This window comes from Myotis daubentonii, chromosome 1 (assembly GCF_963259705.1).
Source record: "Myotis daubentonii chromosome 1, mMyoDau2.1, whole genome shotgun sequence".
NCBI lineage: Eukaryota > Metazoa > Chordata > Mammalia > Chiroptera > Vespertilionidae > Myotis > Myotis daubentonii.
The window spans coordinates 27,913,099-27,939,750 of NC_081840.1; the positions used below are offsets into that span (position 1 = coordinate 27,913,099).

The window sequence follows — 26,652 nt, forward strand, 5'->3', positions numbered from 1 at the left end:
TCACGTCCTCCCGCCCCCACCACTCCACCCCGGGTGCCAACAGGAAGCGGAAGTGAAGAATGCGAATCCCGGCGGTCTCCTAGCAACGCGAGGGGGTGGTCAAGTGACACAACCACCTGACTGCGGTAGAAGAAGACGCTGTGGGTGGGTCTGTGGCAACCACGACTGCCCGACCGGGAACCGAAGCCGAACAATCATCGTCAGAATGTCGGGCAAAGATCGAATTGAAATCTTTCCCTCGCGAATGTAAGTAAAAGAATGACCGTCATTAGGTTCAGGACCGCCTGGCGGGATTCTTGTTTCCTCCGCAGCGAGGTTCCTGATTTTCTGGGCGGATCCTGAGCTCTCCCGGTCTTTCTTCGTGGGTGCAGGGCGAGGCTCCCTGCCGGCCCCCTCACACATTCCTCCGGGTGAACCTGGCTGGTTAGAGCGATCCCTGCCCATAGGAACAGGCGCCCGGCCTGCTGGCTTTTGTGAAGGTCCGCTAACCCCATTCATTAATCGAGCCATTCATTCCACCCTCCCTATCGAACCTGCACTTGATTACGTAACTGTGAATCGATGCTCGGTTTAGCCGGGAGGTGGGCAAGCTAACGAGGGTTGATAAATGGATTGAGAAGGGAGGTTTACTGCTGTGGGAAGCATATAGAAGAGACTTCTATGCCAAATTGGGTGTTGAATTGAAATGCCCCAGCATGGACGCCAGATCGTATCCCCTTAGTCATTTTCCAGGATCCCATGAAATGTCACCTGCTCTGGGAAGGTAGCCCCGATTTTCTGAGGCACTCCTCTTGCCCAATGACCATTGCAACTTGTTCAGACTTATGGTAATAATACCCATCACATTGTAAAGTGGACAATAATTGTTTGCATAACGTTCCCACTGGACCCTGTGCTCTCAAGTATTAATCCACTAGAGGCCCGGTGCACGACATTCGTGCACTGGTGGGTGGTGAGTGGGGGTCCTCTCAGCCCGGCCTGTGCTGTGGCAGAGGCGGAAGAGGCTCTCACCAGCCTTCAGCCGGGTTTGTGGCTGAGCGGAGCTCCCCCTGTGGGAGCGCACTGACCACCAGGGGGCAGCTCCTGCGCTGAGCGTCTGCCCTCTGGTGGTCAGTGCACGTCATAGCAACCAGTCATTCAGTAGTTCTGTTATTTGCATATTAATTACCCTTTTATTATAGGATAGATAGTCTACAAAAAATGTTCCTCGAATGAACCCATGCCTTGTAATTTGCTCAGTTGGGGGCAGCCTTTCTCTTTTGGTCTGATGTCTTTGGCAAGAGAAATAGCATATGGCCCTAAGTGGCCAGTCTGTAAAGAAAATGTTGAGGTTTTCTCATATGTACCTAACAATGTGTGGAAAGAAAAGATTGTTTTTATTTGCCTTCTTCTCCTTTTCCTTTTCCTCCTTTTCTTTTTTCAGTGAGGAGCAGAAAATCAGTTTTGGCTTTGACATTTAGGTCTTTTTTAAAATTTTTTTTATTGTGGTCCTATCTCTTTGGAAGTATTCTGTTGCTTTTCTTCATCCTGACCTTTTTCTCCTAAATAAAAGCTATTTTCAAACCCTAAACCTAGATTTCTGTCTCTGCTTGGGTGGCTACAGCTCTTAATGAAATGAAGGAATTATTGGCTTTTTGTTTACTTTTTTACTTTCACCTACTGGCTTTCTAGTAGCTGTTTGGAATCAAGTGAGTTGTGGGGAAGAGGGCCAAACTCTAGCATAGCTTCCAGCAGCCTACGGTTGTGTTTCCTAAATGACAGCAGCCCCTATTAAAATGTCTGCCTGGGAAAGCTCAGAGCCACCAGAAGAATTTACTGTTTAATCTAGCCAACACCTGCTGGTAATCCCTGACCTCCCTTTCTTAGGGCATTTACTGAAAAGGGCTTACAATGATGAATCCTTCATTTTCCCATTGAGATGTATAGGGTGTCCCAAAAAATGTATACACATTTTAACAACTGATAACTCAATTTTGAAAATGAAATGTATTTTAATAAACACTGCCTTTATAATTGTTCAAAGTATATGGATACATTTTGTTGGGACACCCTGTATATGTCTCTCCCTATAAATTAGAAGTGTCTTTCTCAAAGACCTGAAAATCATTTCTTTGAAATGTAATCAGGAAGGATAAGGCTTCTGTCTGTGAGGATGGAATCCTAACTTCCATAATTGCCAGCTAGCAGACACAGGTGGCCCAATCGGATTTCCACTGACCAGCCTTTGGTAATTTTTCACTTCTCTGATTCTGCTTGAATCCCCTCTCCCCTCGTTCCCTCATTCTTCTTTTAAAATGCAGTCACCTTTGCACACCTCAGCTCCTTCCCCTCTTGTCAGTGGTTACTGAGTAAAATCAGTTTTCACTGCTTCAATTAATGTTTGACTGTGTTAACATTAGTAGTCAGAATGTTAACATTTTTGGGGGTCTTAATTTAATACTAAGAGGTGAAAATAAGCTTTAGAAGAAGCTTAGAGAAGAAGAATGATAGGTTTGTGAAGGTGGAAATTGCTATTTTAGAGCATCCAGCTTGCTGTTTAAGGGGAAAATCAGGTGCAGGAAGTAGCAGCTTCTCTAAATATTTTCCCCAAGGCTTAGCACAGGTACTTTGTCATGTAGTCAGATGTCTTTGATTCATCTGGAAATAAGTTATCATCCTATCTGAAGGTCAAACACTTTTAAGTAGGGCTGAGCAGCTTGAAACTTGTAAAAGAATAAGTTTTTTAAAGAGTCAGGTTAGGAAATACACTAGTGACTTCTTTTTGAGATACTTCTTATAATGTTACCCTATGAAATGGGGCTGACACCCACTTAGGCACCAGAGAGAGAAAAACAAGTTTAGAGTGGAATTGAAAGAGGCATAAGGTATGGAGTCTAAAGAAATCAGTCAAATCCAGGTTATACCTACAAGGCTGTAAGCCTTTGGGCAGGTCACTCTTTGAGTGTCAAGAGTAAAAATTTGTCTATTTTACAGAGATGCCATTACCTAGAAGGAAATTAAAGTTAGCCTGGTCAGTTCAATTTTATCAACCAGTTCAACTTTTTGCTATCAAACTTGCTGGAATCTGCAGTACTAGGATTTGACTTACATTTGATTCAACTCTTTCCAAATTCTGATGGTTAGTATAAACAATACAGTATGTTTAATATACACAGTGGGGCAGCTAGATGCTGCTCAGGCAGGAAACTGAACCTGCCTGACTTGGTTAATCTTCAGCTAGTGCGAAGGCAGCCCGGATAGCTAGAGAGAGCTGTTGATCATCTGTAGGGGAGGAAGTGTCCCATGTAATGGGGGTACAGTGGACCTACGGTTGAGCCTCGGACAAGTCCCTGGAGTCAGAAATCTGGTTCTTGTCCTGCTCTGCCTTTTCTTCAGTGAGCGACTGTGGGCAAGTTGTTTCATTTTTCTAAGTCTCATTTTCTTAAATTTCAGGATAACGTCTAAAGTTCCTTCCAGCTGCAGAATTGTCTCAATAACCTTTGCCCTATGGTAAAGGACTTCAACAATCTAAAAACTTAGCCAAAAGGTCCATTAATACTACTTTGCATTGGGTTATAACACCATTCATATGAAATTATATCTCCTTAAACAAATCACTTTAAGTATCTAAGATAATCTATTATTGGATCTTATTACCCATTTCCCCCCATTATTAAATTTTAAAAAAATATATATTTTATTGATTTTTTACAGAGAGGAAGGGAGAGGGATAGAGAGTTAGAAACATCAATGAGAGAGAAACATCAATCAGCTGCCTCCTGCACACGCCCTACTGGGTATGTGCCCACAAACAAGGTACATGTCCTTGACTGGAATCGAACCTGGGACCTTTCAGTCCACAGGCTGACGCTCTATCCACTGAGCCAAACCAGTTACGGCCCATTATTAAATTTTATCAGGCATATGGGAGCAAGAACAGAAATGTCAGTTTCTGCAGTTGGTTTTTTGACTTTGGTATTGTGGTTTCTGATGGGAAAAGATTGAAATAGGCAGTAAGGAGACTTCAGTAGCTTGTCACTTCTCAGGAGTCTATTCTTATATATGTCATTTAATCTATCTATATAAAAACCTAATATGCAAAATGTCCCCTTGGGAATTCAACTGGGAGACCGGGAATTCGATCGCTCGCTATGACATGCACTGACCACCAGGGGGTGGCGTGGAGCTAAGGAAGGTCCTGGCCCGCAGCCGGGGAAGGGATGCCCCGGCTGGTAGCTGGAAGGCCCTAATCAGCCCTGATCGCCGGCCAGGCCTAGGGACCCTACACGTGTGCAATCAGGCAGGCAGGCAGAGTGCTTTGGGGCAATCAGGTAGGCAGAGGTGGGTAGGGATGATCAGGCAGGCAGGCAGAGTGCTTAAGGGCGACCAGGCAGGTAGAGTGCTTAGGGGCAATCAGGCAGGCAGGCAGAGTGCTTAGGGGTGACCAGGCAGGCAGAGGCGGTTAGGGGTGATCAGGCAGGCAGGCGAGCAGTTAGGGGCCAGCGGTCCTGGATAGCGAGAGGGATGTCCGACTGCTGGTTTGGGCCAGATCTGCAGGGATCCCTGCATGATTGGGCCTAAACCGGCAGTCAGACATCCCCTGAGGGGTCCCGGATTTGAGAGGGTGCAGGCTGGGCTGAGGGACCCCTGCCCCCGTGCACGAATTTTGTGCACCAGGCCTCTAGTATAGTAATAAAAAGTAAATCTACTTTTTAAAAATATATTTTTATTGATTTCAGAGAGGAAGGGAGAGGGAGGGAGAGAGATAGAAACATCATTGATGAGAGAGAATCATGGATCGGCTGCCTCCTTCATGCCCCCTAAGTGGGGATTGAGCCTGCGACCCAGGCATGTGCCCTTGACTGGAATGGAACCTGGGACCCTTCGGTCTGCAGGCTGATGCTCTATCCACTGAGCCAAACTGGCCAGAACAGTCTATTTTTTTTTTTTTTTTTTTTTTTTTTTAGTCAACCCCATTTCCCAAAGGAAATGGTTACAGTTTCTGTGAATCCTTTCTATTCTCTGTATCTGTATAAGCATATTTATCCCTCCTTGCATTGCATATTTAAAACAATATCATATAGGAAGCACATGCAGACCTATTTCCCTCTTTTTTTTTTTTTATAACTACATATCATTCCATTATATAATGAACCATAATTTATGGAACATTTAACTTGTTTCTACCCATTTGCTCTTACAAATAATGTTGGAATACTCATCCATAACCTTGTACATATTATTGTATACCTGTGGGAGTAAACCTGTAGGATAAATTCCTCAAAGTGGAATTGTTGGTCCTGAAGGTAAGTGCATAAATTAGTGGACAAATTTAAAAAAAAATCCTTAATACACTTCTCTTTTGTTGTTGTTAATCCTCATTCGAGGATATTTTTTTTCCATTGATTTTTAGGAAGGGAGGAGGAGAGGCAGAGAGAGAGAGAGAGAGAGAAACATTGATGTGAGAGAGACACATCAATTGGTTGCCTCCACATGTGCCCCAACCAGGGCTGGGGATAGAGCCTGCAACCGAGGTACATACCCTTGACCGGAATCAAACTCATAACACGTTAGTCAGCGGGCCAATGCTCTATCCACTTAACTGGCTAGTGATAGAGCACTTCTAATGGAAACAGATACTGTTTTAATTTATAAATCAAGTAAGTATTTAAACTATGTTGGAATCATAAAATAGCACTCCTGATAAACTTTATTATGACAATATTTATGCCAGATATAGATTAAAACCTTGTTCTAGTTTTAAGCAAACTTCTCATTTATGGAGCACTTGAGGGTAGAAATCTGTGGTATTGAGAAACCAACTAAACTTGTCAGCTACAAATGTTGTATATATTATTCTGTTGACATCAAAGAATAAAGCATAATTTTAACATTGTATTGGGGAGGTATTTTTCTTTCTTTTAAATAATGGGAATAAGTGTCTTTAACTTTGTTTATATAGGGCGCAGACCATCATGAAGGCTCGATTAAAAGGAGCACAGACAGGTCGAAACCTCCTGAAGAAAAAATCTGATGCCCTAACTCTTCGATTTCGACAGATCCTAAAGAAGATCATAGAGGTAGAATGAACTTTGCTTAGAACAGTATTTATTTTGGAAATATCTAAGGAAAATCCAGCATGGCTGTTGACATTTTAATTTTTCTTTGTTATTTTAATTAATTTTTCTTTCAAAAGTAAAAATACCATTATAAAGTAATTAGTTTTAATGGTTCATTTAATAAAATCCAAATTCCTCACTCTTGTTCTCTAGCCTCACTTGATCTAATCTGGTTCCTACCTGCCTCTTTGACCTCATTTGCTCTGTTCTTCCGAACATCCTCCTCTAGGGTCTTTGCATTAGCTGTTTTTTTTCCTGCTGGAAATGCTCTTTCCTCAGAACTACTTATGACTGACTCCTCTGTGCATTCTGGTCTCTCCAGAGAGGCCATCGCTGACCACCCAATCTGAAGTGACCACTGTATTTACTTCTGTCATGTTTCCTTGTTTTTATCATAGCACATACTACTGCAGTGATGGCGAACCTATGACACGCATGTCAGAGATGACACGCGAACTCATTTTTTTGGTTGATTTTTCTTTGTTAAATGGCATTTAAATATATAAAATACATATCAAAAATATACATCTTTGTTTTACTATGGTTGCAAATATCAAAAAATTTCTATATGTGACACGCACCAGAGTTAAGTTAGGGTTTTTCAAAATGATGACACACCAAGCTCAAAAGGTTCGCCATCCCTGTACTACTGCATGGTATTTGTTTGATAGTTTACCCCCACTAGAGAATGTAAGTTCCATGAGAAGGGGACTCTGTCTTTTCAGCAATATATTTTCAATATCTAGAACAGTGTTGGCAGCTAGTACATTTGACTCAATGTTTTTTGGATAAATGATGTATGAATACAATGGTATATAAAAAAGTGAAGGTTCTTTCCCATTTCCCCTCTCCTACCCCCAACTATCCTTCTTTCATTTCCCAGTTCTTTGTGAGACTCTGTTTTATATCCTTTCATTTCCCAGTTCTTTGTGAGACTCTGTTTTATATCCTTTCCATCTTCTCTCTCTCAATCTCTTTCTCACTGAATATCTCAATCTCTTTCTTTGGTAGCACATATTGAAAGTATTGCTTTTGTAAAGCATATACCAAGAGTATGGTATCATGTGTGGGTATATGTCCACACACAGATTTTTTGGTAACAAACACGCATGCAAGTATACACACACACACATACATACATACATACATATTTATATAACATTTTCTGCCCCACTCCCCCTCCCTTCGCTCCATGGCAGAATATGATGAACAGCTTTCTACATCATATAGTTCGGTCTCATTCTTTTTTTTTTTTTTTTTAAACATTTTTATTAATTTCAGAGAGGAAGGGAGAGGGAGAGAGAGATAGAAACATCAATGATGAGAGAGAATCATTGATTGGCTGCCTCCTGCACGCCCCCTACTGGGGATTGAGCCCGCAACCCGGGCATGTGCCCTTGACCAGATTCGAACCTGGGACCTTTCAGTCTGCAGGCTGACACTCTATCCACTGAGCCAAACCGGCCAGGGCCGGTCTCATTCTTTATAAAAGCTGAATGGTACTCCTTTGCATGGATGATAGAGTTTACCATTTCTCTATTGATGGATGTGTAGTTTTACCATTTTGTGGGGGAGGGTACTCTTCAGTCCTTATGTGTATGTATGCTAGCACTTTTTTGGAAAAGTCCTAAAATCTCAAGAATCATTTAATTGTTTGATAGATAACTCAAATTGCTCTCCAAATTGTTATACTAATTTACATTTCTGCTAAATGATTAGTGAGAGGATCTATTTTCTTAAATTCTTCTTAGTTGGGTATTAATTTTTTTGTTGTTGCCAATCTATTGTGCTAAAATTGCTATCTTATTTTAGTATATTTTTTTATTTCAGAGAGGAAGGGAAAGGAGGAGATAGAACAGCAATGATGAGAATCATTGACCAGCTGCCTCCTGCACTTTTCCTACTGGGGATTGAGCCCAAAGCCTGGGCACGTGCCCTGACTGGGAATTGAACGGCTGGGCTATTTTATAATTTTGAAAATAAACCTTTACCTTGAATCATTTATTTTTTATTTTTTATCTTTTGGTGTGTGTGGGGGTGATGTGAGGAGGTAGGGATTTAGCTTCATCATTTTGTAAATGCATGACCGGTTGAGTGGTCTCTTTACATTGCTAAATTCCACTATAGTCCTGGGGCTGTTTCTGAACTCTATTCCATTTCATTGACTTAGTGTCCCAGTACCAGATATATTTCTTTATAGTTATACATTTTTAATACTTGGTAAAGTAACTCTGTACCCACTGTCCCAGTTATACTTCCCTTAAAAATTATTGGATAGCCCTAAGCGGTTTGGCTCAGTGGATGGAGCGTTGGCCTGCAGACTGAAGGGTCCCGGGTTCGATTCCAGGCAAGGGCATGTACCTTGGTTGTGGGCACGTCCCCAGTGGGGGGGGGGTGGGGGGTGTGCAGGAGGCAGCTGATAGATGTTTCTCTCTCATTGATGTTTCTAACTCTATCCCTCTCCCTCTCTGTGAAAAAATCAATAAAATATATATTAAAAAAAATTATTGGATATTCTCAAACATTAAATATTCCAGATTTATTTTAGAATCACTATGCCATTAGGATTTGACCGCACTGTAGTGAATTTAGAGATTAATTTGAGCAAATCATTATGGACCCATTCAACAAAAACATACTCCTGCAGTAAAGATTCAGTTTTCTCTTTCTTAATGTCTTTATTTTGATGTTTTATTTATAAAAACTCATGGTTTTGCAACATGATTGGTGACTGTAACTAAACCTGTTAAAGCAAAATTGGAAATTTTTATTTTTTTATCGTTATCAAATCAATGTTTATATTTACATGCATACCTGACATGAAATACTGATGATATTGAAGCAACATGATTATGATTTTTCCTGGTGAAATAACTTGGTTGAATCGGCTGTTGGTTTATACTTTTCCAGACTAAAATGCTGATGGGTGAAGTGATGAGAGAAGCTGCCTTTTCACTTGCTGAGGCCAAATTCACAGCAGGGGACTTCAGGTAAGAAGACTAAATTGGGTGTTTTGAAAAATCAGTGCTCTATGTTCATACCATTTTAAATTTAAAAATATTAGCATTAAAGACAATTGCTATATTAATAATAAGGAAGGACACTTTTAACCCCATCCCCTTAACATCACTGTCTTCATTACTACCCACATGTATCTGTTACATAGTTGTAGGCACAAGATACTTAATATTTATGGTCCATTTCTATTTAACATTGTATCATAAACATTTTTTCCCTTCTTTTCACTTAGCTGCATAATCTTTCTCTAGATGTACCATAGCTATTAACCTTTTCTCCTAATGGAAGGCCTTTGGGTTGATTTGCTGATGTTTTTTGGTATTAGAAAAGGTGCTCGGTCCCCGGTGTGGTGTGTGCAGGAGGCAGCCGATCAGTGACCCTCTCTCCCTCTCCCTTCCTCTCTGAAGTCAATAAAAATATATTTAAAAAAACGGGGGGCGGGGGAGGGGTGTGTGTGGCATGACTTTCATGGCTTTTGTCATATCAATATATGCTTTACAAAGCATTCAAAATAGTTTAGTATTCCTTTACAAAGGGGTTTTGCCAATTTACTTGTTATGTAATTCCCCAAATAAACCTGTGAAGTAGACCAGGTAAGCAGTTATTCCCAGTTAAGATCAGTGCCTTCCTGAGTCAAATGGCTATTTAGGGGCAGAGGTGGAAGTTATTTTCAGGGGCTTTGATTTTAGTCTGTTTTTTTTCTTAATTTTTGTTGTTAATCCTTAACTGAGGATATTTTTCCCATTGATCTTTAGAGAGAGTGTGAGGAAGGGAGAGAGAGGAAGGGAGGGAGAAGGGGGTGAGAGAGCGAGAGAGACTGAGAAAGAAACAACGATGAGAGAGAGAGAGATTGATGTGAGAGAGAGACATCAAATGCTTGCCTCCTGCACAAGCCTTGACTAGGGCGGGGATCTAACCTGCAACCCAGGCATGTGCCCTTGACTGGGAATAGAACCTGTGACCCTTCGGTGCTTGGGCCAACGCTCGAATCAGAGTCAGACAGGCCAGGGCTGATTTTAGTCTCCTTTACTCAGTGACACACTGCCTTATTCTTAGTGTTTCTTACCCGTCTAGGAGCATTACCAGTGGGCCACGTCTTACAGCCTGAGGGCCACGAGGCCTTTGAAGCAGTAGACTAAGTGTTGCCGGTGTTGGTAGGACAACACCTTGGCACTGGCTTTTCCAAGCAGAGGGAGGGAATCAATAGTGTGTAAGTGGTATGTGAATACCTTAGGGTGGTTATAGGGAAAACACTTTACAATAAAAATGAGGAGTCAGACAAAGCCAGATGGAAGTTAGGTAAGTTCTAGAAAAGGAATTGTACTTGTTTTGCCAAACTTACAAGTTTTGAACAGCAAACCTAAAAGGAAAGAAAGCTTTCTCTAAATTACATTAACGGAATGAAAATCTCATGTCTGACTAAAAAAACTCAAGCGATCCAAATACTATAAAACCATTCTTTGTTGTTGTTTTTTTATGACTAATTTTTATTCTTTGCTCTCTGAGGCCCTCCTGTGGAAGTAGTGATTTTTGTCCTTTTCTGGAAAAAGACTATTATCAGAACATACTTAATTGTGAAAGTATCCAATGGTAGGTTTATTTTTCACTCTAAAAAATCAACTAAACCAAGGCTCCCTTTTTCCCCCCTGCAGCACCACAGTTATCCAAAATGTGAATAAAGCCCAAGTGAAGATTCGAGCAAAGAAAGATAATGTAGCAGGTAATTTTTCAACTGTTAAGATTCCATGCGGGAGAAAAGGTGACATTTTAAAATTAATCTGTTTATATAGCAATTAGAGGCCTGGTGCACAAATTCATGTACAAGGGGTGTCCCTTGGCCTGGCCTGTGGGATGGAGCTGAAACCAGCTCTCTCACATCCCCTGAGGGGTCCCAGATTGCAAGAGGGCATAGGCCAGGCCGAGGCTACCCCACTGGTGCACGATCAGGGCTGGGGAGGGATGCAGGAGGTTGGCCAGCAGGGGAGGGACCGCGGGAGGGCTCCAGGGCTTTACTGGCCTCTCTTGCTCAGTCCCCAGCAGCAAGCTAACCTACTGGTCGGAGCATCTCCCCCTGTTGGTCAGTACATGTCACAGCGACTGGTCGACTGTCTGCCCCCTGGTGGTCAGTGCATGTCATAGCGAGCGGTTGAGTGGCCTTAGCATATCATTAGCATATTACGCTTTGATTAGTTGAACAGCCGATTGGACACTTAGCATATTAGGCTTTTATTATATAGGATGTCTGGATATCCCAGTTAATCTTTTCTACTTAGAGCAAGTTGATTGGCTTTACATGTTAAATCCATTTTAACTGATGATTTCTAGGGAATTAGGGTAGGGAAAATGGGAAGTTGTTTAATGTATATAAAGTTAGGGTTATACAAGATGAACACATTCCAGAGATATGCTGTACTGTATAGTGCCAATAGAATAACATGGTGGTGTGCACTTAAAAACTTGTTAGGAGAATAGATCTGATGTTAAGAGTTTTACACACACACACACACACACACACACACACAGGAAAAGGACACATAAAATCTTTTGGAGATGATGGTGTTTATTTCCTTGATTATTGTAATGGTATCATGGTTGTATGCATATGTCTAAACTCATCAAAATGCATATATTAAATATGTGCAATTTTTTTTGTATATTAAGTATATCTCAGAGCTGAAGAAAAAAAAACAACCAGATCCCTTATTACTCAGGCTAATTTAATTTTTGAATAGGATTGAACCATTAGGAAGGCAGGTTCCTAATTTTATTCCTTGAAACCAGTTACAATTCCAGACAATCTGTTGACTTTTTCTGTGTTTAACAGGTGTTACCTTGCCAATATTTGAACATTACCATGAAGGAACTGACAGTAAGTGTCTCTGGGTTCTCTGATTCCTCTTTAAATGAACCTTGTTCTGGAAAATGGTGCTAGATTGAGTTTGGTGGTTCCCATGTTAGAGCCTTATCTGATTAGGACAGTAGGTAATCAGTTCATCAAAAAGGTGTTATGGCAGGGAGTCATTAAACATTGTACATGTCTGAAAATACTTTATTTTAACCTCGAGACATATAAGTGTACAGTCATGTAACATTTTAAAAATATAAGCCCATGGCCTTTCTTTGCATATGAATTCACTGTTTAGACTTCTAGGTTGTCTTTCTGCATAAACCATACCCATAATACATTGTTTATAATTTCCAGTTTGGGTCTCTTTAAAGTAGAAAAAGATCTTAGACACTGATGCAATCTGAATGCTGAATCTCCCTAGAATTTTATAGCCCACTTTCATTTTTCTTTTTTATAACTGTCTCACCATTTCCTAATTTGACAGCTTTTTTGTATTAAAACATCTTTGTTGAGTCTGTCCAAAGTAATCAGATTTTTTTTAGAAATATAAAAGTGTTCTTCCTTTAGCACTCATCTTTCATTGGTCCACATAAAATATTTAGTATAGTTCGGATAAAGTAGAGCATTCTGGAGAGTCACCTATTAACAGAGTATCATTGTACTGGGGCATCAGGCAGTGTGTTCTACTAGGGAATGGAGCACGTTGGTTACTCTAGCAATCTGGTGAAGTGGGGGTTGGTTAAACACCTCCTGTAGTTAGAATAGTATCCCTGTGGATACTGTCATGTCCGATAGTGTCTGGGGAGGCAGATGGGGACTTCATGTTTGCATTTAATAGAGATAGTATATTTGTTTTTCCATTTTGGCACTGTTCTGACATCTTCTTTTGGGGAATTTGAAGGGGAAGATTATGATTCTACAATTACAAATGTTGTCTAACTGGTTCTTTCAGGTTATGAACTCACTGGTTTAGCCAGAGGTGGGGAACAACTGGCTAAATTAAAGAGGAACTATGCCAAAGCAGTGGAGCTACTGGTGGAACTCGCCTCGCTGCAGGTAGGCAGAGAACTCCCGCTGTTTGGCTTCTAATATTTGAGTGCGGGAGTTTCAGATCTTGGCTCAGAGTGTCCTGAACTCAGTACTTCAAACTGTTTTCATGGCCCTCTGTGAAACAAGTCAAAGATGTTTTGATTTCTGAAATAGTGACTCCTGCACCATTGTCCCATCTTGTGTTATTAACAAAATGTGCAGTGGTGGTTTCACTCTGCTAGATGAGGACTGCAGCTTTCAATGCAGATTTAACACGGTGTATGAGTGAAAAGCCAGGTTTTCCTTTGTGGCCAGTTAATGTGTATCTAGTCATTTGTGCCTGATTCTCTCTTCTTGCCATTTTTACAACTTTAGGTAAGTCTGAAGTAAGTTATAATAGCATGGAGATAGTGTTAGCTCTGTGGAAATCTCACAGTTTTAACTTGTTGAAAGTACTAGTCTTGGTTTCCAAATGTCCTCGACAGGTGCCGTCTGAGTGGATCCCCAAAGGAACAGGGCAGGATTAGGAAGACTTTGTACTTACATTTTATTTGTCCTCTGATTTTAGACTTCCTTTGTTACTTTGGATGAAGCTATTAAGATAACCAACAGGCGTGTAAATGCCATTGAACATGGTGAGTGCAAGCCTCTGGGGCTCTCGGTTCATCTGCTGTGCATGCCTCTACAGTTGTTGCATAACTGCGAGGATCAGGCCCTGACCGCCAGGTGGTACACAGCGCCCACAGTGGGTAGTGCAGTGAGTCAGTGGTGCTGTAAAATATTATTAAGTGCTTTGATAGGAGGTGTATAATTTGGGTGTTAGACGAGAGTGGTGAGTTCAAAATTATGGAATATTTTATTCACTGCTGGTTATACATTTAGAATAAAGAGTAGAAACTATTTCTCAAGAGCTATAGTGTTTTTAGTGCTTCCCAATGACTGAGTGAATGATGCATTATTTGAACACGTCAAATATTTAACGTTAAATCCCTCTCCCTTAGGCCTGTGTCCTACAGAAACAATGTCCTATATTCTCTTGATTTCTGAAAATAAATTTTCCCATTTGATGCATTATTTCCCATCTTTATTATTTCAAAACTGTGACTGCTAAGTATTAATGTAATACTTTTTGCTTAAGAAACTCAGTTTTCATTAAAGGAACATTTTTTCATTTTAAGGTAAGGAGAAAAATTTGAATAGCAAAGAAGTTATTTTGCTTTATTAGTGTTAAAGAGAAAGTTACCTCGTTTTTAAAAAACTGAAAACACATTTCCTGACTGCTTGCTAGTGCCAGCCCTTGTACATGGAGTTACAAGCAAAACAGAATGGATAAGATAATAGTTCCAACTCTCAAGTTGACATTCTAGAACAGGCAAATTACATGTAAAACAGAACCTTATGACTGACACAAAACACAGCTTACTGCATTCTCTGTGCCTGGATGCTCCACTTTTCCACAGATTGCTGTATATTTGAGTGCGGGAGAGTCAAATCTTGTTCAATGTTATATATTCCTTAGGGGCCCGGTGCATGAAATTCGTGCATGGGGGGGGGGGGTTGGTCCCTCAGCCCAACCTGCACCCTCTCCAACCTGGGAACCCTCAGGGAATGTCCTACTGATGGCTTAGGCCTGCTCCCCCTGGTTCTCTGCTCTCTGCGGACCTGCCTGCTTGAGGCCCTGGTGTCTGCTCTCTGTGGGGGCCTGCTTGCCCTTTGCTGCTGGGGCCAGGGGCAAGCAGAGCCCTGGTGTCTGCTCTCTGTGGGGGCCCTGCAGTGGACTGCTTCCCCTCACTGCCATGGCCAGGGGCAAGCAGGGCCCTGCTGTCTGCTCTCTGGTTTGCCGCTGCAGGGGCAAGCAAGGCCCTGGTGTTGGCTCTCCGTGGGGGCCCTGTGGGGGACTGCTTCCCCTCACTGCCACGGCTAGGGGCAAGCAGGGCCCTGCTGTCTGCTCGCTCGCTTTGGGGGATGTTCCCACCCTGCCCCTGGCCGCTTGTGCGCACGCCAGCTTGGAGCACCTGGGTCCCGGGGATGTTCCTGCCCCATCCCCAGCCGTTCCGTGCCTGTGTGTGTAGCCCCGGAGTGGCTGGGGGCATTCCGGGACCCCGGCCGCTCCGGGCCTACAGGTTCAGAGCAGCAAGGCTCCCGAGGACGCCTGTCCCCGGGACACAGGCTGCTTGGTGCCAGCGCGCGTGCAAGTGGCCACCTCACCCCCAGTTGCTCGGCGCCTGTGTTTGCAAATTAACCTGCCATCTTTGCGGGCTAATTTGCATACTCACTCCTGATTGGCTGTGGGGCGTCACGAAGGTATGGTCAATTTACATTCTATTAGTGTAGACTAGAGGCCCAGTGCACAAAAATTTGTGCACTCACGGGGGGTGGGGGGATCCCTCAGCCCAGCCTGCGCCCATTCACAGTCCAGGACCCCTTGGGGGATGTCCACATGTCAATTTAGGCCCACTCCCCGGGGGATCAGGCCTAAGCTTGCAGTCAGACATCCTCTGGCAGCCAGGGAGCCCTCAGGGGATGTCCGACTAAAGGCTTAGGCCCCCAAGGGATCGGGTCTAAACCGTTAGTTGGACATTCTTAGTGCTTCCATGGACGTGGGAGAGGCTCCTGCCACCACTACTGCGCTGGCCAGCCATGAGCCAGCTTCTGGCTGAGTGGCACTCCCCATATGGAAGTGCACTGACCACCAGGGGGCAGCTCCTGCATTGAGCATCTGCCCCCTGGTGGCCAGTGCGCATCATAGCAACCGGTCATTCTACCGTTCAGTCAATGTGCATATTAGCCTTTTATTATTATTATATAGGATGCCCCTATTTCCCCCCTTTAGCCCCCTCTACCCAGCTCTTGCCCCCCACTTCACTCTGGCCATCACCATACTGTTGTCTGTGTCCATGGGTTGTGCATATATTTTCTTTGGCTAATCCCTTCTTTAAATTCACTTCTTTACATTTTTATTTTCAGATAAGTGCTTATAACTGCACTATTATATATTTTCTATTATATCATTTAGAATTAAGATATTTTTTAATTGAGCCCTTGTAAATTTTAGCACAATTTAATAAATTATGCTAGAAGCAACTAGGAGATTTTTCATGTAATGCAGATACATTTCAATTAATATTAATTTTTAATTTTTTAATATTTTAATTTGAAATAATCTCATACATGTAAAAAAAATTATAAAATACTACAGCATATTATATATACCCTTCACCTAATTTCTTAGGTGTTAATAATTTAAACATAACCATTATACAACTAACAAAATTTGGAATATATTTTTCTTATCTCTTTAATGTTACTTAATCCATTTACTTTGTTTTTGTTAATCTTCACCCAAGGATATTTTTCCATTGAATTTTAGAGAGTGTGAAGGGAAAGGGAGAGACACATTGATTGGTTGCCTCCTGCACATGCTCTGATAGGGACTGGGGATCAAGCCAGCAACTGAGGTACATGCCCTTGACTGGAATCGAACCTGGGACCCTTCAATCCACCGGCTAATGCTCTGTCCACTGAGCAAAACAGGCAGCAGCTTAATTCATTTACTTTTAATCTATATGTGTCTTTATATTTAAAGTGGGTTTTGTTTTTGATTCACCCTCTAATCTGTCTTTTAATTGGTGCATTTATGCCACTGACTTTCAGAGTGCTTACTGACAGAGTTACTGCCATATCAGGCGGCTTCTGGGGCAAGGCGGGGCCGGCTCCTGGGGGCTTCTGGGGCGGGGCTGCCTTGCTGCCCAGGACCCGCTGATCGGGTCCCAGGCGGCAAGGCAAGGCGGGCTGGCCTGCCCTGGATGGTGGCGCGCTGGCAGCTCATGCTGTTCCGCCCTGCCTGTGGTATGCAAATTAGCCGTCATCTTTGTTGGCAGTTAATTTGCATATCGTGCTGATTAGCCAATGGGAGGCTTAGCGAAGGTGTGGTCAATTACCATGTTTGTCTATTATTAGATAGGATATAAATTCAGTGAAATATATATTGTGGTCCAATGTTATCTGTCTATAGAAAAGACCTAGAAGGGCATATACCAAAATGTTTATAATAGTTACTTTAGGGTGGTTGGATTATACTGCATTTCCTTTTTATGTTCTTGTTTTCTAAATTTTCTGCATTAAATGTACATTGATTTTATAATTAGAAAAAATAACTGGTATACAAATGAGCACTGGCAATTATAAGAAAAAGGTTTAAAGTTCTCACGTGTATATTGTTTTTAAACCCTAGTCATCATTCCCAGGATTGAACGCACCCTTGCTTATATCATTGCAGAGCTGGATGAGAGAGAGCGAGAAGAATTCTATAGGTTTGTTGGAATTGGCAGTTATTGATCATTTTCTGTTTTCCATATTCCAGTGTCTCTATTTGCTGAGAAATTTGATGGCTTCTGTTCTTTAGAATTAGCATAGCTTGCATTTTACTCTGATTTGTAAGAAGCAAGAAATAATATTGCCAAAGGCTGTGAGACAGATCTATGCCAAGTTTTGCACATACCTAAAACAGCAATCTCCAAAAGCTTTGGTCAGAGGAGCTATTAATAGACTTGGTTATTTTAAAAAGTGAAACTGATTTATGGGGGTGTCTGTCTCCCACATAAAAAGAAACTGGATTAATCAATCAGTATGTATTACATGTTGACTATGTTCCAGAAGGGGACATCACATAATAGTGTAAACCATACCATTAGAGAACTGGTGCAGTACTTGGAGAGAAATGCACGTGTATAATTGGTTATGAACATCCAGAGCTAGTAGGGTCAATAAATACTAAGTAGGTGGGGTATAGGGTCAGTGTTCCAGGTTCCGAAGTGGGAGCCAGATGAAGGCAGGCATATTCAGGGAAGACACGGCCCTCTTAACTCTGAGCAGCGTGTGAGTAGGATTTATAATCTTATCAAAGTTTATTTAGTTCTGTCCTTCAGTGATGTTTAGGGTTGTGGTGAGCCAAATGGAATGATACAGAATTTTAATAAATGCCTAAATGCTCAAAATCTGTTCCAATATCAGGAAATAGATTTCAAAGTTTATTCACCTTGGGGATAGTTTTTGAAATCAGTTATTAGCTTAAAATATGTGTATCCTACCTCAAATCTTCTTTTAATGGGCTATAAATTACTAAAATTGAAATTAAAATAAAGTTTTGTTCTAGTTTGTGCTTATTATCCTTGTTACAAAACTAGAAGCAAATCTACTTAGTACTGAAATAGCATTCAGAAAAACCCTTTACTTTACAGGTTAAAGAAAATACAGGAGAAGAAAAAGATTCTCAAGGAAAAAACTGAGAGGGAATTGGAGAAACGGAAGGTAGCTGGGGAGGTGACGGAGCCTGCCAATCTTCTGGCTGAAGAGAAGGATGAGGATCTTCTGTTTGAGTAATCTTGCCTGCTCTGGTTCTTCTTGCCTGCTCTGGTTCTTTCAGAAGTCCTGACGTGACATCATTTTAGTTCAGTGTGTAGGTTTGGTTCGTGTGGTTGTTTATTTTTTGGTCTAATTTCACTGGTTGTAAAACTTACCTGGATGTCCATTTATGGGTTACTTTTGCAGAATCCTAATTTACCAACCATTGATCACAAATGAGATTTAGAGAACCTGCCTAGGAACTTGTAGAATTTATTCTGCAGAAGTGTCACCCTACCCCAATTATAAATGGTTACAAGTGATCGGCTTACCAAGCATATTAGGAAATTCCCCTTAGGAACCAGTGGTCTCAGGCCAATACAAGGAGGCCAGCTACTGTAGGAGCACCCTCCATTCCTACCCACCCACACCCCTGGCGCTGCTGACATAGCTGCAGCCATCCTGTGTTTCTGTGGTAATTCTCCAGCTCTATGAAATCCTTCCCTAAATTTACCTTGCATGACAGGTCTCTGTTTGTTCTCTCTGTCATGGAACAGTTGTGCCAATTTGCATGTGACTGTGGTATAAACAGTAAAATGATTAAAAATGAGTTGCTCATTTTTAAAAAAGAAATTAAGGAAACAGAACTTAATATCTGTGCTGGTAGGGAGTATTCCTCTATGGTGAAGAATAAGTTAAAAGATGTGTGTGTTTCACCCAGAGGTTCCAATGGACTGACTTCTGGCACAAATGTAAAGACAGGATGGTCGTTACATATGCTGAAACCTTAAATGGCAGAGGATATAAATAAAGCAAAAAAAAAAAAGTACTTGGTGGCTTTTTTTATTTGAAATATAATTTTACTTTTTATTTTTACAATACAGTGTGCAGTATAACATCTCAAAATAATAGAGTGCAGATACAGGACAAGAGTACAAAGGAGGATTAACAATGTCAGAAAGGTCACCTTATTAAGGCTAAATCCCTGGTTCATATTTTCACACATTCATAAAATTACATTCAAATTATTCCTTATTGATACTTATTCCTTATGCCATGAGAAAAGGGAAAAAAATCCAGACATTAGATTTTCATTGATAGCAAATCTGGATTAGTCTAAATACTGTTCTCCTTTTCGTTTGTTCTGACTTAAGATTTACTAAAGGGAGATATTTCCTTATTTGAACTAGCACGTGCATTTTATTAGCTATTGGTATCATTCCTATAAGTGGTTAAGACCTCCCCCAGTCTGGGGTCTCCAATCAGAACCACAGGGGGCAGGAAATGGAACTGGCCACAGTGGCTAGGTGTACAGCAAGGGTTGTTTCCATTTTCCTTCAAGGAAGTTAGCAACAACTCAGTGTTCACTTTGCTTAGGGACTGTGTTAACTATCAGCACATCCATATCACTGGGAGAAGCGTTTCTATACCTCTACCATTGCTGATAAGGAAAGAACTGTAAGACTTCATTGACCCCCAAAATATCTCGTCACTTTAGACTTCCTAAAGCATACTATGGGATGGCATGTATTCTGGTTTGGGATTTGCTTGTTAAAGCCATATCTGAGTCTTGCTAGCACATGGCATATGTGGATCAATGGTCTGCAGATTAACTCAGGGAATGGAACAGCCACTGACGGACACTACCTGAAATCTCATTCTAACGCAATTCAAGCTGCCAACATTTTAATTCTTAGGGTTAAAAACAGTTGTCAGTTATGATAAGCACCTCACAAAACTCCACTGTCTACCACTGACTGCCTTTCATTTCCGAGGAGAAAAACTGAGACTGAGAAGATGAAGTGCTTATATTCCTTGGCTTCCAATGCTAAACATCAGTGTGAGCTTTGCATTTCCTGCTATAAACTTGGAGTGTTTCAGACCTGAAGAGATGGTGTGTATGGAATTCCTTCTCTTAACCCAGGATGTTTCTTCCTAATGAACATCTTGAATTTCCACATAAGACACACACTGCAGCCACTTCAACACCATGCAAATTTGAACAGAAAAAGGCAACGTATAAACTGTACATTTGTTCAAATAAAAGTATGTAGACAAAAAATCAAATATACATATGACACAAACTACCCATTAAAAACTGCTTACATTAAATTAAGTGACAATTCAATATTATTCCAGTGTTTAGCTTTGAGAACAGGAAATGTAGCTAAAGTCATCACAAAAATAAAACAACATTCACATTTGAGGTTGGTTGTCACACATCACACCATCCCTAAAGGCTTGAAAAGACTACAAATCAACTTTCCATGCCAGTGTGAAAATCCCCTTAGTTTAAACATTTATGATTTAACAAGCTATTGCATTATGGTCCTAAGAGACAGATGTTGTTAGGACAAAGGCCTCTATATATGTTTAACTTCCCCCACCCCCACCCATGTTCCTTTCCTTAAAATGTCAAATGACTCTCAGGTCATTCTTTCCTTCTGATCTCAAAGTCAATTGTCATAGTATTTCCCTCAGATATAATTTTAGTCCAATCTGAACAAGTGTTGTGTTAACAACCATTTGTCAATCTATTAAATATTAGTATACAGTACAGCAGCTATATTCATCACAGAATTCCAGTTTATTACCTGTATATAGCACAGTCATCAAATTATACTGTGCTCCTATATAAAAAATGCAAAAACTGTCAAAGGTGCTATGTCCTTTCATGTATATAAAAAACTTCATTATGAGAAACTTTAATAATCAACACAGTTTATATGAACATCTGCCATTCATAAAAATGTAACTTAAACATTCTGTTGTACTATGCAGATCAGAGAAAGGAAGCAAGGTTATCAAATCAGTTGTGACAATTTAAGGAAAATTCAAAAAATCATATCTTTAAAAAGATCATCATGCGCTTAACTAGATCAGAGTCTGTAGTAAAGTCCAATTCACAAAGCTTGAGCTAAAAATTGGTGCTTCTAACGGAATGCTTTTCAAGAATTAAAACAAGTGAATTCAAGCCTACGAATAGCTCCAGACCAAAGTGGCACCTTAAAAAATATTTTAATCACTCTAAACTATTTAATGTATTTTTTGTAGTGAGTTCTTGAAATCTGGTGCGTATATACTTTCAGCACAAAAAATTTTTAAGGATAGTATTTCTGATGACTAAGTCAGTTATCTAACTAAATAAAATCTTGCCCAGTACACAGCAGCACAGTCCCTACCCACCCCCCAATTCCCATGAAGTCATTTAAGTTAACTGTTAAATAACATTAATATTTGTAACTATGTGAGACATGGGCTGCTGAGTATATACACACACGTTTTTCATGGAACTATGCCTAGGCAGAAAAGATTTAAGTGAAAATGAAAGGTTTTTACATGGATAAAACCTTTGAAAGCTTACATTTAGAATCCCCAAATGAGGCAAGAACCAAAAGCCATAGGGAATAAACACTGCTGTGCACAAATTAGCTATGGGGATTTTCTTCTCACTAGTTTGAGATCTAGCAACAGGCTACATTGCGTGCCACCTTACCCTCACAGTCTTGCTGAAGTATCAGGTTTACCTTCGTACTGACAGTGCCAGATCAAGTCCAATCATGCCACAGATGGATGTTTCCTTCACCTCAGCCAAGTGGACGGCACCCACTGAGGTTCAGTATCAAGTTTGTTAATTAACCTAAGTAATTCCTGATAGGCTTTATCAAGATCTGAATTCACAATTGCCGTGTCAAAGTAGTGACCATTGTTCTGCTCCATTTCTCTAGTTTTCTCAATGATTTCTCTCAACTCTTCTGGCTGTAAAGAGTAGATAAAAAGTGTAAAGTTAACGCCTTACCAAAGGTGGCCAAGGAACAAGTAAACTGCTTTCCTGCTCTCACAGGACTCCACCTCAGGAGCTCCTTCCCAGCCTTGTGTCCACAGTGACTTCCTTTGCTCTTCTGGCATCTTCAGGACTCACACTGTGAGTCGTTTGGGATGCAATATAATCTATTTATACTGTGATTTAGGTTTTCATATGTTGCTGTCTTATCTCACCCACAAGACCTCAAGAGCAAAGACGGGTTACTTTGAGTTCCCCACAGACATTCATTTTTAAATGTTTTAGGGCATCCCAACTTCTTCCTAAAACGAACATCTTCTGTAACATCGAGTGAACCCTTATGGGTGGAGCAAGAGTGGCAGGACCCACAGCACCATCTATTCTTGGCTCTTACAGAGCCCCTGTTCCTTATTGCAGAGTTAGGCAAGTTAAACATCTTATTGGAAAAGCAAAGAATCAATAGAATGGGTATCTTTTTTAATGAAAATATTGCTGGTCAACCCAAGATTTAATAATTGAATACAGCTGACCCTTGAACAACACAGGTTTCAACTGCACAGGTCTACTTATAGGCAGATTTTTTTCAATAAGTATCTGTATAACTTTTCAATCCAAGGTTGGGAGTCTGCGTATGTGGAGGGCCAATTGCTCTACACCATTTTATACAGGGGACTTGAGCATCTTCGGATTTTGGTATCCACTAGGGGCCCTGAAGCCAATCCCCCACATGTAGCTAAGTACATACTCAGCTTAATATGTTAAATTTCTACTTTGTTTTCAATACACAAAGGTCTTTAAGATGCAAAAACTATACTAAGAAGAGTTTGGGAAACAACACAGAGCAGGCTACTTTCAAATATTGGGTAAGGGAAACAACTATTTCACATAGACAAGCAGGTGGCAAGCCTGTGTGCCTCTGATTATCAGGCACAATTGTTCAAGAAAGTGAAAACTGCCTCCAAACCACCCCTGTCAATAAAGAAAACTAAACTCAAGTCCAAATGTGTGATATAAAAGTTACCCACTATATTGGACCCATAATACAAAACTAGTTATATCATTTAGCTGGTTGAACTTCTGTAACAGCAGGAAAACATATTAAAAGTCTGACAGCTCTGGCTTGTCCTGAGGCAGTGGCTTGTGTAGCTAGCTCTCTCATTTTCATTCTGGAATGTTGTGCATCTGGTTGTGGTACACAGAATCCTTTGTTCCCTAACAAGGACTCTGCTACACTATTGTAACCAAACACACTGACATTCTTGCTGAAACTTATGTCTACTCAAAGCTTAAGATTATTGAAAGAACATTCCAGAACTCAAAACAGAATATAAACTTTGTGGTGCTGGAGTTGAAATGTAAATGTTAAACCTAAAATCTTACACAGATTCATATGAATATCCAATCTACCTAGTTTTTATCAAAATTAAGGCATTATTTAATCTTTTCCCAAAAATGGCTTTTATATCACTTATTTTGTTTTAATTTCCTCTTATTATTCAAATTATAATTCATGACTAAAATGAAACAAAATGTTTTTCCTCAAAATTAGCCTATAGGGAAAGTGACTAAGTTCAGACTATCAGTTTGCCACTCTCAAGACCCCTTTTAACAGAACAGATTCTGAGATTCAAAGTACGATCAATTGATTTTTTACATTCTGTACCCAGAGAAACACCATCACTTTCCTAGCTAGCACAATTTCATTCACTTAAAAGTAAGGATTTGTTTTTATTCAACACTTCTATTCTGTGAGTGATAAAGCACTATTGGAAATACCAAAGGAGATAAAAATAAAACATAAATGAAATTAAAAGGCAACAAATACATCACCCTCTATCCAACAAATACAGAATATATATTCTTATTAGTGTGCATGGAACATACACCAATACAGAACACAAGTTGGACCATAAAATAAGGTTCAACAAATTTGAAAGACTGATATCTTACAGAGTATGTTCTTTGACCACAATGGAATTATAAATCAATAAAATATTTTTTGAAATCTCCAAACAGGTGGAAATTATATACTTCTAACAACCTATGGGCTAAAGAAGAAAATGACATAGAGAATTAGAAAGTATTTTAACAAAATAATAATGAAAAATATAACCTCAAATTCTATAGGACACAACACTAAAGAACTGCTGAGAGAAATTTGTAGCTTCATATTAGAAAAGATTTAAAACTCATCTACTGAAGACAGTAGAGCAAGTACAAATTAATGCAAATTACAACAAAATAATGAAAATAAGACATGTCAATTAAATAGAAAACAGACAAAAAATAAAGAAAATTAACAGACAAAAGTACTCTGATTTAGTTCTTTTTCTAAAGGGTTTCGCTCATTCCTTTTAATTTCCATATAATTTTAAAAATACATATTTTATTGAATTTTTACAGAGAGGAAGGGAGAGAGATAGTCAGAAACATCAATGAGAGAGAAACATCGATCAGCTGCCTCCTGCACACCCCCCACTGGGGACGTGCCCTCAACCAAGCCACACTCCCCCAACCAGGATCAAACCTGGGACCCCTCAGTCCACAGGCCAACACTCCATCCACTGAGCCAAACCGGTCAGGGCTCCATATAAATTTAAAATCTTTTCAATTTCTACAATAAAGCCTGCTGAGATTTTTTGAAATGGTAACAGATTTCTTGATATATATAGTCACAGAGTTGTGCAATCAACACCACAATTCAATTTCAGAAGATTTTCATCACTCCCCATCCCCACCCCCCAAAAAACTATACCCATTAGCAGCCACTCCCCATTTTCTACCACCCCCAGCCCTAGGCAACCACTAATCTACTTTCGGTCTCTATAGAGTTGTCTATTCTGGGCATTCCATAAAGTGAAATCATACACTATATGGTCTATGTTATACTATCATTTCATTCCTTTTTATGACTGTTTCCCAAGACTTAAAATAAAGCTACAGTATTCAGTGCAATATTAGCACAAATATGTGAATCGAGTTCAGAAATAATTTATAATCTCCCCTGACACCCTCCTCCCTGATCCTCCCCCCTACCCCCCTGCCAATATTTGTGGTCATTTTCTTCTTACAAAAGTGCCAATGTAATTCAATGGGAAAAAGGATAGTTTGTTTTTTTTTCTTCAAGAAATGATTCTACAGCAACTGGATAGCCACATGTGATTTAAGAAACAAAACAAAAAGCCAATCTCCACTCTTGCCTCACACTGAAACAGAGATGAACCTGCGATAGATCACAGAACTAAAAGTAAAAGCTAACACAAGAAAGTTTTTAGAAGAAACCGAAGGATAAAATCTTCATAATCCTGGAGTAGACAAATTTTTTTAGCATAAGAAAATCGTTAACTATAAGAAAAATGAAAAAAGAGTACTTCATTAAGATTAAACATTTCTGATCTTCAAAAAAATTAAAAAGATACAAAGACTGAGAAAATATTTATATACAGATATAGAGAATAAGAAAAATAACAATTAAAAAAACAAGACTTGAGGCATTTCACAAAAGAACATGCCTAAACGATTATGTGAAAAGATGATATCATCAGTCAACAGGAAAATGTATAATAACACTTCACACCTACTAGAACTAAAAAACTGCTACATACAATAGTAAAAGTTGGTAAAAAGGTGGAGCCAATGGAACCAAAGTGAGAGCATAAAATGGCAAAATGTTTTTAAAACAGTTTGGTAGTTTTTATACGGTTAAACAGGCATGTAGCATCTGATGCAATTCAAGAGGATGAAAACATGTCTACCAAACGACTATGAATGTTTAGGGCAGCTTTGGTCACACTAGCTAAAAATTGGAAACCACCCAAATATTTTTAACTGGTAAACGGACAAATTGTAATATATTTAGATCATCTATATATATAAAAGCCTAAGCAACCATCACAAATGAACGGACGACCGAACAGGCTATGTGGGGCGACCAGGCCGGCAGGTGCATTAGTGAGGGACGACCAAATGACTGAGCAGCAGGCTGCAAAGATGGTGGTGCCCACAGCCAATAAGGAGGGAATATGCTAATTGACTGCCATGCCCTCAAAGTTGGCAGCACCCACAGCCAATAAGGTGGGAATATGGTAATTGACTGCCACACCATCAAAGTTAGCGGCGCCCACAGCCACATGTTGGCTGGCAGGGGAGGGCAGTTGGGGGCAACCGGGTCAGCAGGGGAGGGCAGTTGGGGGCAACCGGGTCAGCAGGGGAGGGCAGTTAGGGGCAACCAGGCTGGCAGGGGAGGGCAGTTGGGGGCCATTGGGCCGGCAGGGGAGCAGTTAGGCATCGATCAGGCTGACAGGGTATTGGTTAGGGGGTGATCAGGCTGGCAGGCAGAAGCAGTTAGGGCCAGGCAGGCAGGCAGGCAGGCGAGCAGTCAGACATCCCCCGAGGGTGCAGACTGGGCTGAGGGACAACCCCCACACTGCACAAATTTCGTGCACCGGACCTCTAGTGGTATATATAGCACTTAGCAATAGAAGATATGAACTACTGTTAGATGCAATATAGATCAATATCAAAACATTATG

At 40.5% G+C, this 26,652-nt stretch overlaps 2 protein-coding genes across 10 annotated transcripts in view; one reads left to right on the forward strand and one right to left on the reverse strand.

Annotated features, from left to right (window-relative positions):
- The first annotated feature begins 64 nt into the window (after positions 1-64).
- On the forward strand, positions 65-20,756 carry ATP6V1D (ATPase H+ transporting V1 subunit D). 3 transcript variants are annotated; one of them, XR_009452546.1, is made up of 10 exons: positions 65-246; positions 5,942-6,059; positions 9,009-9,088; positions 10,769-10,836; positions 11,941-11,985; positions 12,917-13,020; positions 13,562-13,628; positions 17,228-17,306; positions 18,234-18,946; positions 18,982-20,756. XR_009452546.1 is itself a non-coding variant. In XM_059693133.1 (9 exons), exons 1-9 carry the CDS (start codon positions 206-208, stop codon positions 18,373-18,375), a joined length of 744 nt encoding a protein of 247 aa, XP_059549116.1. In that variant the 5' UTR covers positions 65-205; the 3' UTR covers positions 18,376-20,756. The 3 variants fall into 3 exon arrangements, 2 of the variants coding, with proteins under 2 accessions (XP_059549116.1, XP_059549127.1); XM_059693133.1 differs by having other exon boundaries at positions 18,234-20,756; XM_059693144.1 differs by having other exon boundaries at positions 17,273-17,306; positions 18,234-20,756.
- PALS1 (protein associated with LIN7 1, MAGUK p55 family member) overlaps positions 18,970-26,652 on the reverse strand; it is a 99,427-nt gene continuing 91,744 nt past the window's right edge. For 6 of the 7 annotated variants that reach the window (XM_059692975.1, XM_059693003.1, XM_059692983.1 and 3 more), the window contains one exon: positions 18,970-22,095. In XM_059692975.1, coding sequence (XP_059548958.1) covers positions 21,919-22,095 — 177 coding nt within the window. In that variant the 3' untranslated portion in view covers positions 18,970-21,918. The remainder of the gene's footprint in view (positions 22,096-26,652) is intronic. The other variant, XM_059693014.1, reaches the window with a different exon arrangement.